Here is a 13980-nt window from a genome sequence, read left to right on the forward strand (position 1 = left end):
AAGTAGTTTGTCACTCTTTCTTCCTAGTCTGTCTTTGTTTTGTAGCTCATCTGAAACCTTTCCACCATGGGTGACCCTGCTGGTTATTCAAAACACCGGTGGCATAGCCCTCAGAATCACAGCAACTCAAAACCACCACAGCACGACAAGGATGTGTCTATTATAATAACTTTTGAAAAAACAATGTAGAAAATAACAAGCAGCCATATTCTCAAGAATCAAGGATAAATACTCGAATAACTTCAGTTTATGCAAGTATATATGTGTGACTATATGGCTAGTGTATACAAAATTCTATATCAAGATCATATTATTTAAACAATTTTATATTTTGTTTTTTTCTCTTACCATTATATCATGAACATTTTTCCTAATGAATTAAAATAGTTTCCAAAACACTATCACATTTTCAATGTGTAAAAAATCTGTGCTTGGTGGTTTTTAAAGTAATTTCGATTAGTGGCATTACAATTTAATATAAACGATCTCATTTTTAACCGTTGGATTATGTAGTGTTAATGAATTTGTTCTGGTGTGGGCTGTGGGTTAATGTGCTAGACTTCAAAGTTGGTTTGAACTGCAGGATTGGTGTTTCAAGGTCACCAGCTGCTCCTCAAAAACCCTATACAATACAGGGTCACTGTGGGTTGGAACCAACTCAACAATGCTCACAACCCCCACCCCCAACAAACAAAGAATACTTTTAAAATGTTTACAAGATGATACTTTAAAAATATTTACAAAAATTAAAAATAAGGGAGCTTCAAAAATTTACCGGAAAAGTTCCATTTTCCCATGAACTTTTTGAAACTCTCTGGTATGAATGACAAAATCATCAATAGAAAAATATCTGGGTAAATCAGAGCAATGAGAATTCAAAAAGATATTATCTGCCACAATTAAATGCGTGAATACTCAAAAAGTTATTACAATGGTAAATCCTGACAGGGCTCTGGATCCAAGACAGTTCTTGTGTGGAAAGCTATGAATTGGTCAAACATTTAGTGCCTGGCACAATGCAAGAGTTTAATAAATATTTGTTCAACAAATTTGTAGGAATCAATGTACCAACATGTATCAAGACACTTGAATATAATCATATCCCTTGATAATCTTACTTAAGGGAATTATGTAGTTGCTGTTAGGTGCTATCTAGTTAGTTCTGATTCATATGACCCTATGTACACACCAAAATGGAACAAAACCCAGTTCTGTCCCATCCTCACAATTACTGCTATGTCAGAGCCCATTGTTCCAGACACTGTATCAATCCATCTTGTTGAGAATCTTCCTTCCTCTTCTTTATTAACTCTCTACCAAACATAATGGCATTCTTCAGGGACTGTTCCTTAGATTTGTTAATTTTTCTGGCAGTCCATGGTACATTTAATATTCATCAACACCATAATTCAAAGGCATCGATTTTTCTTTGGTCTTTCTTAATCATTGGGCCAACTTTCTTCCACATGAACATGAAGTACCTGAATGGACCATGGCTGGGGATGATGGCAACTGGTTTTTAAGAGAATGTATACAAAGGAAATATTTTCTAATCAAACTAAAAATATGCACTAAAGTATTCATTGATGTTTACTTAAAAGGGGAAAACCAGTCTCAACTAAATGGTTAAGCAAGTACAGTAGATGCATGGAGCCATGAAGACTTAATTTTCAGATTGATTTAGCAAATATACTGAAATCCTAAGTGTCTTCCCTATAATTCTGTACTGAAAATGATTTAAGTATTTTAAATACTGATGTATTTAATCTCCTGTTGCAGTTTTAGCTCATTCTTTTAATGAAGTAATTAATTGTTAATTATAAAATCAAATAAAATGACTATAGTTTCTGCAAAAACAAACCCTGAGGAACTCACTTAATAAACTATTATCTTCTTTCCAAAATATGTTCCTATAGCCAATTTCAAAGTACTGTCTATCTGTTGGCCTTCATATACCATAGAAGATAGGTACAGGACTTCCTCTGATAGTCACACTAATGGGAAGTGAAAACAATCAAGACTTTCTACTTTCCTATAAGCTTCCTTATTTACTGTACAACTTTCTTTCACGTGCATATGAAGGGATTAAATATACCAATGTACACAATACCTTCTTAAACATAGGAATATATCTCTATATATGTATATGTACATATATATGGGTAAGCCCAAAAGTTTTGATACTAGAGTTCCAGTTAATATATGCATGGATTTATTCCAAACAAAAACATATTTAAACATGTCTCTGCAATTAGTGGATGACGGTAAACAAGGTCTCTCAGTAACACACTTTTCTTAGTTTCTTAGAGTGCCTTCTAAAGAAGTGATTTTGGAGTAGATCTGCTGGATCAGATAAATTCAAGGTAGAAGGTTATTGCAACTTTTTTGGGGGGATTCCAAAGGGATAAACTTGATAGATTTTTATTCACAGGTTACAGGATAATCATGGGAGCTTATTATGCAAAATGTTAAGAAAATTGAAAACTGCATTGATGAGAAAAAGGCCAGGAAATTTGTACCAATTTTTTTTTTACATTACAACACTGCACCTGCTCATTCTTCCAGGGTAGGATGTCACTGGGACATTTTACCACAACTACCGTACATCGCTGATGTTGCCCTTTCAAACTTCTTTTTGTTCCCACAACTTTAAAAATATTTCAAAGGAACATGATGAGAGTCCCTTGAAGATGCCAAAATTACTGTGTTGATGTGATATAAACAAAAGAAGCCTGAATTCTTCAGGGAAGTGTTGTTGTTGTTGTTGTTAATGGCTGTTGAGTCATTTTCAACTTATAGCAATTCATTATAGGGTTTCCAAGGAGTGGGTGGTGAATTTGAACTACCAACCTTGCGATTCAAACCGACCTTGCAACCCAGTGCTTATCCTACAATGCCACACCAGGGAAGTGTTAGAGAGATGGAAACATCATCTTTAGAAGCATATAGAAAGATATATCAAGAAATAATAGCTTCACATTTTGAATTTTGCTTAATAAAATGTCTATGAACTTGTATCAATACTTTCTGACTTACATGCTTTCATGTGTAGATACAGAAAGGAGCCCTGGTTATGCAGCAGTTAAGTGCGCTGCATCAAACTTAAAGGTCAGAGGTTTAAACACAGCAGCCACTCTTGGAAAGAAAGTGTCTGACAACATGCTCCTATAAAGATTACAGACTATGAAGTGATATGACCCAATGGCACACTACAACAGCAATAACAGACACAGGCAGACATGGCCTACAGTGGTAAGCCTTTAAAACAAACAAACACACGTCACAATACCTTTAAAAGTTCTGATGGTTCACTTCCTTCTTCTACAACAATAAGTTGAGATCTTCCATTCCTTTCATTGTCCCGAATGCCAATGGCAACCTGGCTTGCCTTCACACGTTCGTATTTGTTACATGAAGAACCACACCACTGGTAAATTTCCTTTAAAAAAAAATATATAGCTATTTTACTATGTAGAAAACGATGTGGAGAACATTCACTTTCTGTGTACCACTGTAATTATTCAGGAAAAAACACACCAAGAAACTATAAAAAATAAAATTAGTGTACTATGAAGGCAAGAGTCCTGGTGTGGCACTGCAGGATAATGCACTGGACCACAAGGTTAGTGTGAACCTCAAGGTCAGCGGTTCAAAACCACCAGTCACTCCTCAGAAACCCTATATAAGGTCATCATGAGTCAGAACTGACTTGACAGAACTTAACAACAACATTATGAAGGGATGGAGTTGGGTAGTACTGTAGGATAAGCACTGGACTTCTAACTGAAATGTAAGCAGGTCATACCCACTAGCCAGTCCTTGGTTGCTCTGAGTTGGAACCGACTTGATGGTACTAAGCAACAACATTACTGAGGTATATATGATTTTATACGTTTAAAAACACGATTGTACACACATGCTTCGTTCTGCATTATCTTGCATTTACCTAGCATTGTAAACTGAACATTTGTTAACATAGAAAATATAAATATATCTTATCATTTGTTGTGTGTATAGTTCACTAATCACAATTTATGAGTTTAAAATTATTTAAAATTATCAATTGGAAAGTAATATATTTTTCCTTAAGATGAATAATTTTCTTACTAATAAATTTCATGCCCAAAGTATTTGTTTTGAATATAGTTTACTTAAATTAAACACATATAAATTCCAGGATTGGGCAGTGTTTCATTCCACTGTGCATAATGTTGCTAGGAGTCGGTACAAACTTAATGGCACCTAACAACAGCAACAACAAATGTACGATTATTTCAGAAACTTGGAAAGAATTTGTTATAATAATATACCCTTGTTGTTGTTTAGTGTCACCGAGTCGGTTCCAACTAATAGTGATGCTTTATAGGGTTTCAAAGGAGCAACTGGTGGGTTTAAACCACTGACCTTGTGGTCCAGTGCATTATCCCACAGCGCCATATCATAATAACTCCATACCGAAGCTATACAGATACAAATGTAAAATAACAATAAAATAACATTTTCTCCATTAAATTTTATTTTTAAAATGAAAAAGAGAGAAAATGAATTTTATGTCTCTAAGCCTGATGGTGTGGCGCTGTTGGTTAATGTGCCAGACTGCAAAGCCGTTTGAACTGCAAGATTGGTGGTTCAAGCTCACCAGCTTCTCCTCAGAAACCTATACAGGGTTGTCATGGGTCGGAACCAACTCAACGGCACTTAACAACAAAAACAACAAGGCTGACGGTTGGTAGGAATGGCATTATCACAGGCTATTTGAGATTATTTGGTTCATACAAAATATACATATGTGCAGAAAGAAAGTCTTCAATTTTAACTCAATGTAAGTCTGTATTTTCTTTCTTTTTTTAATGCCATACATATTCTTTAGATGCACATTATAAGCTAGATGCTAGGTATACAGAGATAATGTAAGAAAACTAGTGGAAGAGACTTACATGCAAGTCCCCAAAACAAATTAAACCCGCTGCCATTGAGTAAATTGCAACTCATAGTGACCTTAAATCTCTTTGACATCCCATGCGAGTAAAGTTTTGCTAAAGGTAATACAGAAATGGATGGAAGCAGAGAACTACCAGAGGTTCAAGCCAGATTCAGAAGAGGCCGTGGAACGAGGGATATCATTGCTGATGTCTGATGGATCTTGGCTGAAAGCAGAGAATATCAGAAAGATGTTTACCTGTGCTTTACTGACTATACAGAGGCTTTCAATTGTGAGGATCATGACAAGCTATGGACAACATTGTGAAGTATGAGTATTCCAGAACACTTAACTGTGCTCATGAGGAATCTGTACCTGGACCAAGAGGCAGTTGTTCGAATAGAACATGGGACCACTGAATGTTCTAAAATTAGGAAAGGTGTGCAACAAGGTTGTATTCATTCACCATACTTATTCAACCTGTATGCTGAGCAAATAATCCAAGAAACTGGGTTATATGAAGAAAAATGTGGCATCAGGATTGGAGGGAGACTCATTAACAACCTGTGATATGCAGATGATACAACCTTGCTTGCTGAAAGTGAAGAGGACTTAAAACATTTACTGATAAAGATCAAAGAGCACAGCCTTTGGTATGTGGATTGCACCTCAATGTAAAGAAAACAAAAATTCTCACCACTGGATCAATAAATAACATTCTTATGAATGGAGAAAAGATTGAAGTTGCCAAGGACTTCATTTTTCTTGGATCAACTATCAACACTCATGGAAGCAGCAGTCAAGAAATCAGATGATGTATTGCATTAGACAAATCTGCTGCACAAGAACTTTTTAAAATGTTGAAGAGCAAAGATGTCAGCTTGAGGACTAAGGTGTGCCTGACCCAAGCCATGCTATTTTCAATAACCTCACATGCATGTGAAAGCTGGACAGTGAATAAGGAAGACCACAGAAGAATTGATGCTTTTGAGTTATGGTGTTGGAGGAGAATACTGAAAGTGCCATGGGCTGCAAAAAGAACCAATAAATCCGTTTTGGAAGAAGTGCAGCCAGAGTGCTCCTTGGAAGCCAAAATGGCCAAACTTCGTCTCTCATACTTTCAACATATTGTCAGGAGGGACCAGTCGCTGGAGAAGGATATCATGTTTGATAAGGTGGAGAGTCAGAAAAAAAGAGGTGGACCTCCAATGAGATGGATTGGCCAAGTGGCAGCATGGATGGACTCAAGCGTGGCAACAGTAGTGAGGTTGGCCCAGGATCACGCAATGTTTCGTTCTTCTGTGAATAAGGTCGCTATGAGTTGGTACTGACTCAATGGCACCTAGCAACAACAACAAAAAAAATCTTTACAGGAACAGAAAGTTTCATCCTTCTCCTGAGGAGTGGTTTGTGGGCTTTAACTGCTTATCATGTAGCAGTCAAACGCCTAACCCACACACAGAGCCACTAAAGCAACTAGCGCTAACAATATATTTGCATAGCACTTGGTTTTCAAAACATTGTCCACACCAACTTCATCTAGTCAGTCATGGAGAGGTGGTTAGCATAATGTTTAAATGTGAAGGGGATGGATCCAGGCCAATACTTACTAGCTATGTAATCTTGAGATCGCATTTTTTTTTTTTTTTAAAGAGTAAATAAATTAATAACAAAATAAAAGAGATGAGACTTTCTGCTCAGGCAAAGATTTTAAAAGTCCCACCCTCAGGGACTGTCAGGCATGTTTTAGGCAGCGCTGTTTATTGAAAGATACCCAGAGATTCTAGCATTCAGCCAGGTTTGAGAACACTACTGGTGGCCCTGGGCATCTGACACCTGGCTCACAGAGCAGGAAATGCACAACGTCTAACATCTAATTTTATGAATTATCTGATGCAGTCAGGTATCCACTCTGAGGTTCTTTTCACCACCTATTCTATGATATTGTGGAGATTAAGATTTTCTCAGTAGGTTTGAGAAAACAATCTTCTAAAGATTATGTTACATTGCTGAGAACTATAGGAAGTGGATCAAAAGGAAGCTCTCTAGATCTCTCAGACTTTCTAGCAGCTTTCCTAACTGACTCACTCTGTCTCTATACAATCACTGAACCCATATTTACGTTCTCTTTATGTTAGTTGTAAAAATGACCTCTTATTTACTTCAAAGACATTATATGAAATCACACTAATTTCTATTAACATCTATAAAACATTAGGAAGCTTGATAAATTTAAAAGTGAATTGTAGATAATGATAACTTCATAAACATAATTACTAGCCAATGCAGAATCATACATTATAAGGATCCTAAAATATTTTCTATCATACTAGTTTGGTATGATACTGCAATGCCAATTCACAATTAAATTTCAGTAGCAGGAAATATTCTTCACCATTCCTTAGAGACCAAATTTTCTGCATTTACAAAAGGGGTTAGAAATAAAACAAAAACATACTTGACTAATACTATAAAAATAGCAAAACTTTTAAAAGTAAAGTTTTCCTTTTAGCTCAAAGGCTACTAAGTCACTAAATACAATTTTATTTAGCATGAAAATGACTATATTATGCCTGTTGCTTCATTATTTCCACTGTATTGCATACTACTATTTATCCAAGTGTGGTACATTTTGTTATTTACTAAACTTACTCTTTACCTCAGCTAATAAATGTAATAAAACATTGAACTTAACTGCAAATTGCTAAAAGTCAAACATGTATAAAGAGTCAGTTAATTAAATATTTTTCATTCAGTTTTATGCAAATATAGTTCATTCCTTACTACTAGAAGTGCATGTTAAAGTGTTAAATCTTCTTTTGGGCCTTTAAACATAGTTTTATGAATTAATTGCACTTGAACAATTTATATTCTGCTTCATGTTGATGATGTATTTAGGACAGATAGTCAGTCTCATTTCAACAAAGCTCTACTATGCTGAAATAGATGTTTATAGTCTATTAATAAAACTGTACTGTCCAACAGTTACTTTATTCAGAGATGGTTGGTAAAGAGTAATTTTGTGCTCAGTTGGCACCATACTTGGAAAAACTCCCTTTTATAAATCAACTCATTCTGTGTTCTAAGGGGAATAGACTGAAAGGGGAAAAAATTCTGTATAAAAACTAAAGGCTGAAATGATATTTATTATTACTACAAAATTTTTCACTACAATTTAAATTATTTAATTTATAGTGCTTTGATGGGACTTGGGACTCCTGGTGTGGCACTGTAGGACAGGGACTGGACCACAAGTTTCATTTGAACTACAAGGTTGGGTCAATCCACCAGCTGCTTCTTGGAAACCCTATGCAGGGCCACATGAGTCTGAACTGACCGGGTGGCACTAAACAATAACAATGGAATTTGGTAGCATGATGCCTGTAGGATAAGCACAGAATGTGAACCACAAGGTCGGTAGTTTGAGCCTACTAGCCAGAGAAGGATGAGGCTTTCTGCTCCCATAAAGATTCAAAGCTTCAGAAAGCCCTATTCAGGGTCGATGTGAGTAGAAATTGACTCAAACTCACTTAACATCAACAGTGGCATTTAGCTTTAGAGTCTTTCATAAATCTGATTAAAGTTTGCCAGATGCTGCAAATTTTAAAACATTCAACTATTAACCCCCTAAGATCATAAGGATCCTAACAACTCAGCACGTTTCTTTGTGGAAGTAAGTATAAAGCACTCATCCAACCCAATAAATATGTAAGTCCCTACACAAAGGGAACTGTTGATGTATGTATTGCCCATGAAAGATGTTTACCTGCACTTTATTGACTATGCAAAGGCTTTTGATTGTGTGAATCATGACAAGCTATGGACAACATTGTGAAGTATGAGTATTCCAAACACTTAATTGTGCTTATGAGGAATCTGTACATGGACCAAGAGACAGTTGTTCAAACAGAACATGGGAACGCTGAATGGCTTAAAATTAAGAAAGGTGTGCAAAAGGGTGGTATTCTTTTACCATACTTATTCAACTTGTATACTGAACAAATAATCCGAGAAGCTGGGTTATATGAAGAAAAACGTGGCAACAGGATTGGAAGAAAACTCATTAACAACCTGTGATATGCAGATGATGCAATCTTGCTTGCTGAAAGTGAAAAAGACTTAAAATATTCACTGATGAAAATCAAAGAGCACAGCTTTTGGTATGCGGACTGCATCTCAACTGAACAAAAACAAAAATCCTCACCACTGGACCAATAAACAAAATTTTTATCAACAGAGAAAAGAATGAAGTTGTCAAGGACTTCGTTTTTCTTGAATCAACTATCAAAACTCATGGAAGCAGCAGTCAAGAATTCAAACAACTTATTGCATTAGGCAAATCTGCTGCATAAGACCTTTTTAAAATGCTTAAGAGCAAAGATGTCAGCTTGAGGACTAAGGTGTGCCTGACCCAAGCCATGGCATTTTCAATAACCTCACATGCCTGCGAAAGCTGGACAGTGAATATGGAAGACCATAGAAGAATTGATGCTTTTGAGTAATGGTGTTGGAGGAGAATATTGAAAGTACCTTGGGCTGCCAAAAGAACCAACAGATCTGTGTTGGAAGAAGTGCAGCTAGAGTTCTCCTTGGAGGCCTGGATGGCTAGACTTCGTCTCTCATACTTCGAACATATTTTCAGGAGGAACCAGTCCCTGGAGAAGGATATCATGTTTGGTACGGTGGAGGGTCAGAGATACAGAGGAAGACCCCCAGCAAGATGGATTGGCAAAGTGGCAGCATCAATGGGCTCAAGCGTAGCAGCAATAGTGAGGTTGGCCAAGAATAGGGCAGTGTTTCATTCTGCTGTGCATAAGTTGCTATGAGTTGGTACTGACTCAATGGCATCTAACAACGACAACAACAACAACCCTCTAGTAGTTTGTGAACTATAATTTTAATATGTATAAACAATTCAATCTACCACTTTGTCTGGCAGTTTTTCATACTGTGGTGGCTTGCAAGTGGCTGTGATTCTGGAAGCTATGCCATGGGTATTTTAAATACCAGCAGGGTCACCCATGGTGGACAGGTTTCAGATGAGCTTCCAGACAAAGACAGATTAGGAAGGAGCAACAAACTACTTCTGAATATTTAGTCACTGAAAACCGTTTGAATAGCAGAGAAACACTATCAGATATAGTGCTGGAAAATGAGCCCCTCAGATTGGAAGGCACTCAAAATATGACTGGGGAAGAGCTACCTCCTCAAAGTAGAGTTGGCCATGATTACGTGACCATGCAAATGGAGTAAGTCCTGTGGGACCTCAATTTGCTTATGGGGCACAATTTAAAATGAAGAGAAATAGCTGTAAACATACATTAATAATTGGAATATGGAATGTAGGAAGCATGAATCTAGAAAAATTGGGAATTGTCAAAAATGAAATGGAAAGCATAAACATCGATATGTTAGGAATTAGTGAGCTAAAATGGACCTGTATTGGCCATTTTGAATCTGACAACCACATGTTTTACTATGCCGGGAATGACAACTTGAAGAGGAATGGTGTTGCATTCATTGCCAAAAAGAACACATCCAGATCAGTCATGAGGTACAACGCTGTCTGTGATAGAATAATATCCATACGCCTATAGGGAGGACCAGTTAATACCATTATTATTCAAATTTACACACCAACTACTAAAGCCAGTGAAGATGAAACAGAAAAATTCTACCAACTTCCTCAATTTGAAATTGATCAAACATGCAATCAAGATGTATTATTGATCATTACTGGTGATTGGAATGCAAAAGTTGGGAACAAAGAGGAAGAATCAGTAGTTGCAAAATTTGGCCTTGGTGATAGAAATGCTGGAGAATGCATGATAGAATTCTGAAAAATCAGTGATTTGTTCATTTCAAATACCTTCTTTAGACAGCAAAAGACACGTTTATACACATTGACCTCACCAGATGGAATACACAGAAATCAAACTGACTACACCTGTAGAAAGAGACAATGGAAAAGCTCCATATCATCAGTCAAAACATGGCCACAGGCAGACTGTGGAACAACTGACAATCAATTGCTCATATGCAAATTCAAACTGAAGCTGAAAAAAATGAAAACAAGTCCACAAGACCCAAAATATGACCCTGAATATATCCCACTTGAATTTAGAGATCACCTGAAGAACAGATTTGATACATTAAACACTAAAGACCAAAGACCAGAAGAGTTGTGGGATGACATCAGGAACATCATACTGGAAGAAAGCAAAAAGTCATTAGGAAGACAAGAAAAAAGGAAAAGATCAAAATGGATGTCAGAAGAGACATTGAAACTTGCTCTCCAGTGTGGAGATGCCAAAGCAAATGGGAGAAATAAGAAGGTACAGGAGCTAAACATAAATTTCAAAGTTTAGCTTGAGAAGACAAAGTCAAATATTACAACGAAATGTGCAAAGATCTGGAGTCAGAAAACCCAAAGGGAAGAACACACTCAGCATTTCTCAAGCTGGGGGAACTAAAGAAAAAATTCAAGTCTCAACTTTTGTTATTGAAAGATTCTCTGGGAAAATTATTGAATGATGCAGAAAGCATCAAAAGAAAATATAAAAGAAGATGGAAGGAATACATAGAGTCACTGTACCAAATGAAATGGTTGATTTCAAAAGGTAGCATATGATCAAGAGCCAATGATACCAAAGGAGGAAGTCCAAGGTGCATTGAAGAATTGGCAAAGAACAAGGTGCCAGGAATTGATGGAGTAAAAATTGAAATTTTTCAAGAAAGTACGGCGGCATAGGAGGTACTATGTCATCTCTGCTAAGAAATTTGGAAGACAACTATCTGGCCAGCTGATTGGAAAAGATCGGTATTTGTGTCCCTACCAAAGAGAGGTGACCCAATGGAATGAGGAAATCATCCGACAATATCTTTGATATCCCATGTGAGTGAAGTTTCACTAAAGGTAATACAGAAATGGCTGCAAGCATACATTGACAGAGAGCTTCCAGAGGTTCAAGTTGGATTCAGTAGAGGACGTGGAATGAGGGATATCATTGCTGATTTCCAATGGATCTTGGCTGAAAGCAGAGAATGTCAGAAAGATGTTTACCTGTGCTTTATTGACTACGCAAAGGCTTTTAATTGTGTAAATCATGACAAGCTATGGACAACATTGCAAAGTAAGAGTATTCCCAATCACTTAATCACTCTCATGAAGAGTCTGTACATGGACCAAGAAGCAGTTGTTCGAAGAGAAAATGGGACTACTGATTGGTTTAAAATTAAGAAAGGTGTGGTCTTTGTGATCTCTCTCCTTTCCTTTGGTGACTTCCTGAAGTGAGTAAAGAATTTATGATCGCTCTCTTTTTCTTTTAACTACTTCCTGGAGTAAAGAATTTATGATCGCTCTCTTCTTCTTTTCCTAAAGTAGGAATGCGCACCTTAAAAATTTGAACTAGCCAGCCGGGTAAGGGAAAAGATTGTGCGGTCAAAACCCTAGCCAATGGGGTGAGACACAGCCTTGAGACTCGTGTCAGGGATTAAAAACCAGAGTGGATTGCCCACTTGGTGCGCTCGCTGGTCTGTTCCTGTATGTATGGTTATGCACATGCACCCTCTTGCAGGAGTAAATTTTGCTTTGCCAAGGTAATTTAGTCTTATCGAGTGTCTTTTATGCGACATCGGGATTCATTTCTAACAATTTGGGGGCCCATCCGGGATTTCCCATTCCCTTTGGGAAGCAGCTTTAGCCTTCTCCTCTGAGGGAGACGCATCCTGCTGTCCAGTTACAGTTCCCACCAGTAACTACATTTCCCTTGGGAAGAGTCCCTTTTTACCGGTTCCTGTATTTGAGTAGTAGTTAGTCCACTGCTCTTTGGTTGGCTGTCTCAGTGGTGAGATCTGCTGAAGTCTCCCAAGGAAGCGAATAAATCCGGACTCTTGGCAAAGTGGGAAAAAGGCCTACTCCGAGCATCACCATGTGGCAATCAGGTAACTCTGTGCACAGGCCAAGGTAAGCAAAACCGCAAGGGTGGCCAATGCTTTCTTGGTGGTTGGGACATCCCGGAGGTTGTGTGTGTATATGAATGAGATGTGCCCTGGGCACGAAGCAAGTGTGGAGTCCTGATCCACGGTTCCGTGACCACCTCACACAGCTTAGGGCAAAAAGAAGCTTAGGCAAAAAGAAAAACTTTCTTCCCTTTGGGACCCCCTTTTCTCTCTACTCCCTGTCCTCCTACACACCTGACTCACAACCCTGAACTCTCCTCTTGGAAAAGTCCCTTAGGAAGAGGAGAAATTGGGATTGTCAGTGTACCTGTAACTGGTTCAGGAAACTAAAAAGAAAGAGGGCAAATGAGAAAATACTCCAGGTAGACCCAAAAGATCCTTTTGGCCAGGGAGTTTTAAAGCTCCATTTTGTCACTAACACTTGACCTGATATCTGTAAAAGGACACAAAAAGAATAGAAAACTGGAAAAACAGGTCTATGGAAGAACTGTTAAAGGAAATTGAAAAGATATATGTAAAACGGGATAAAGAAAAACAGAAACAGAGAGCTGAAACTATATTGTCAACCTTAGGGCAAGGAGCTCTAATAGCATAATGGTTACAAATTGGGCTACAAGCCTTAAAGTCAGCAGCTTGAAACTACCAGAAGTTCCATGGGGAAAAGATGAGGCTTTTTGCTCTTGTAATGGTTTACAGCCTTAGAAACCATACATAGGGTCACTATGAGTCAGAATGGACTCCATGACACACCACGACCACCACCACTTTCAGGCAGGCAACTCAGGGAAGGATAATTAACCAATGCCCCTCGGGATCCCAACCCCCACAGTCAGGACAGAACAGGAGGGGAGGGGACCCAAAAATGGTCAGAGGAGAAAACAGATACTTTAAATGTGGAAAAGTAGGGCATTTTAAGAGGGAGAAAAAAAATGGGGTGGGGGAGGAGATGGTCCATAGAAGACAATACCTCATCCCCATAGAAAGGAGAAAGGATCTACAGCCAATATGGTAGTTTTCAAATAGAAGTATTAAGATAAAGGTAGACATAGGCTGTTTGAGCTTACAATGCAAAATTCTGAGTTTGCCCATACAAGGTG

At 37.7% G+C, this 13980-nt stretch overlaps 1 protein-coding gene across 1 annotated transcript in view; it reads right to left on the minus strand.

Annotated features, from left to right (window-relative positions):
* SCIN (scinderin) overlaps nucleotides 1-13980 on the minus strand; it is a 101138-nt gene that overhangs the window by 63667 nt on the left and 23491 nt on the right. The window contains exon 4 of the mRNA XM_006834247.1: nucleotides 3290-3439. Coding sequence (XP_006834310.1) covers nucleotides 3290-3439 — 150 coding nt within the window. The remainder of the gene's footprint in view (nucleotides 1-3289; nucleotides 3440-13980) is intronic.

This window comes from Chrysochloris asiatica, unplaced genomic scaffold (assembly GCF_000296735.1).
Source record: "Chrysochloris asiatica unplaced genomic scaffold, ChrAsi1.0 scaffold00010, whole genome shotgun sequence".
NCBI lineage: Eukaryota > Metazoa > Chordata > Mammalia > Afrosoricida > Chrysochloridae > Chrysochloris > Chrysochloris asiatica.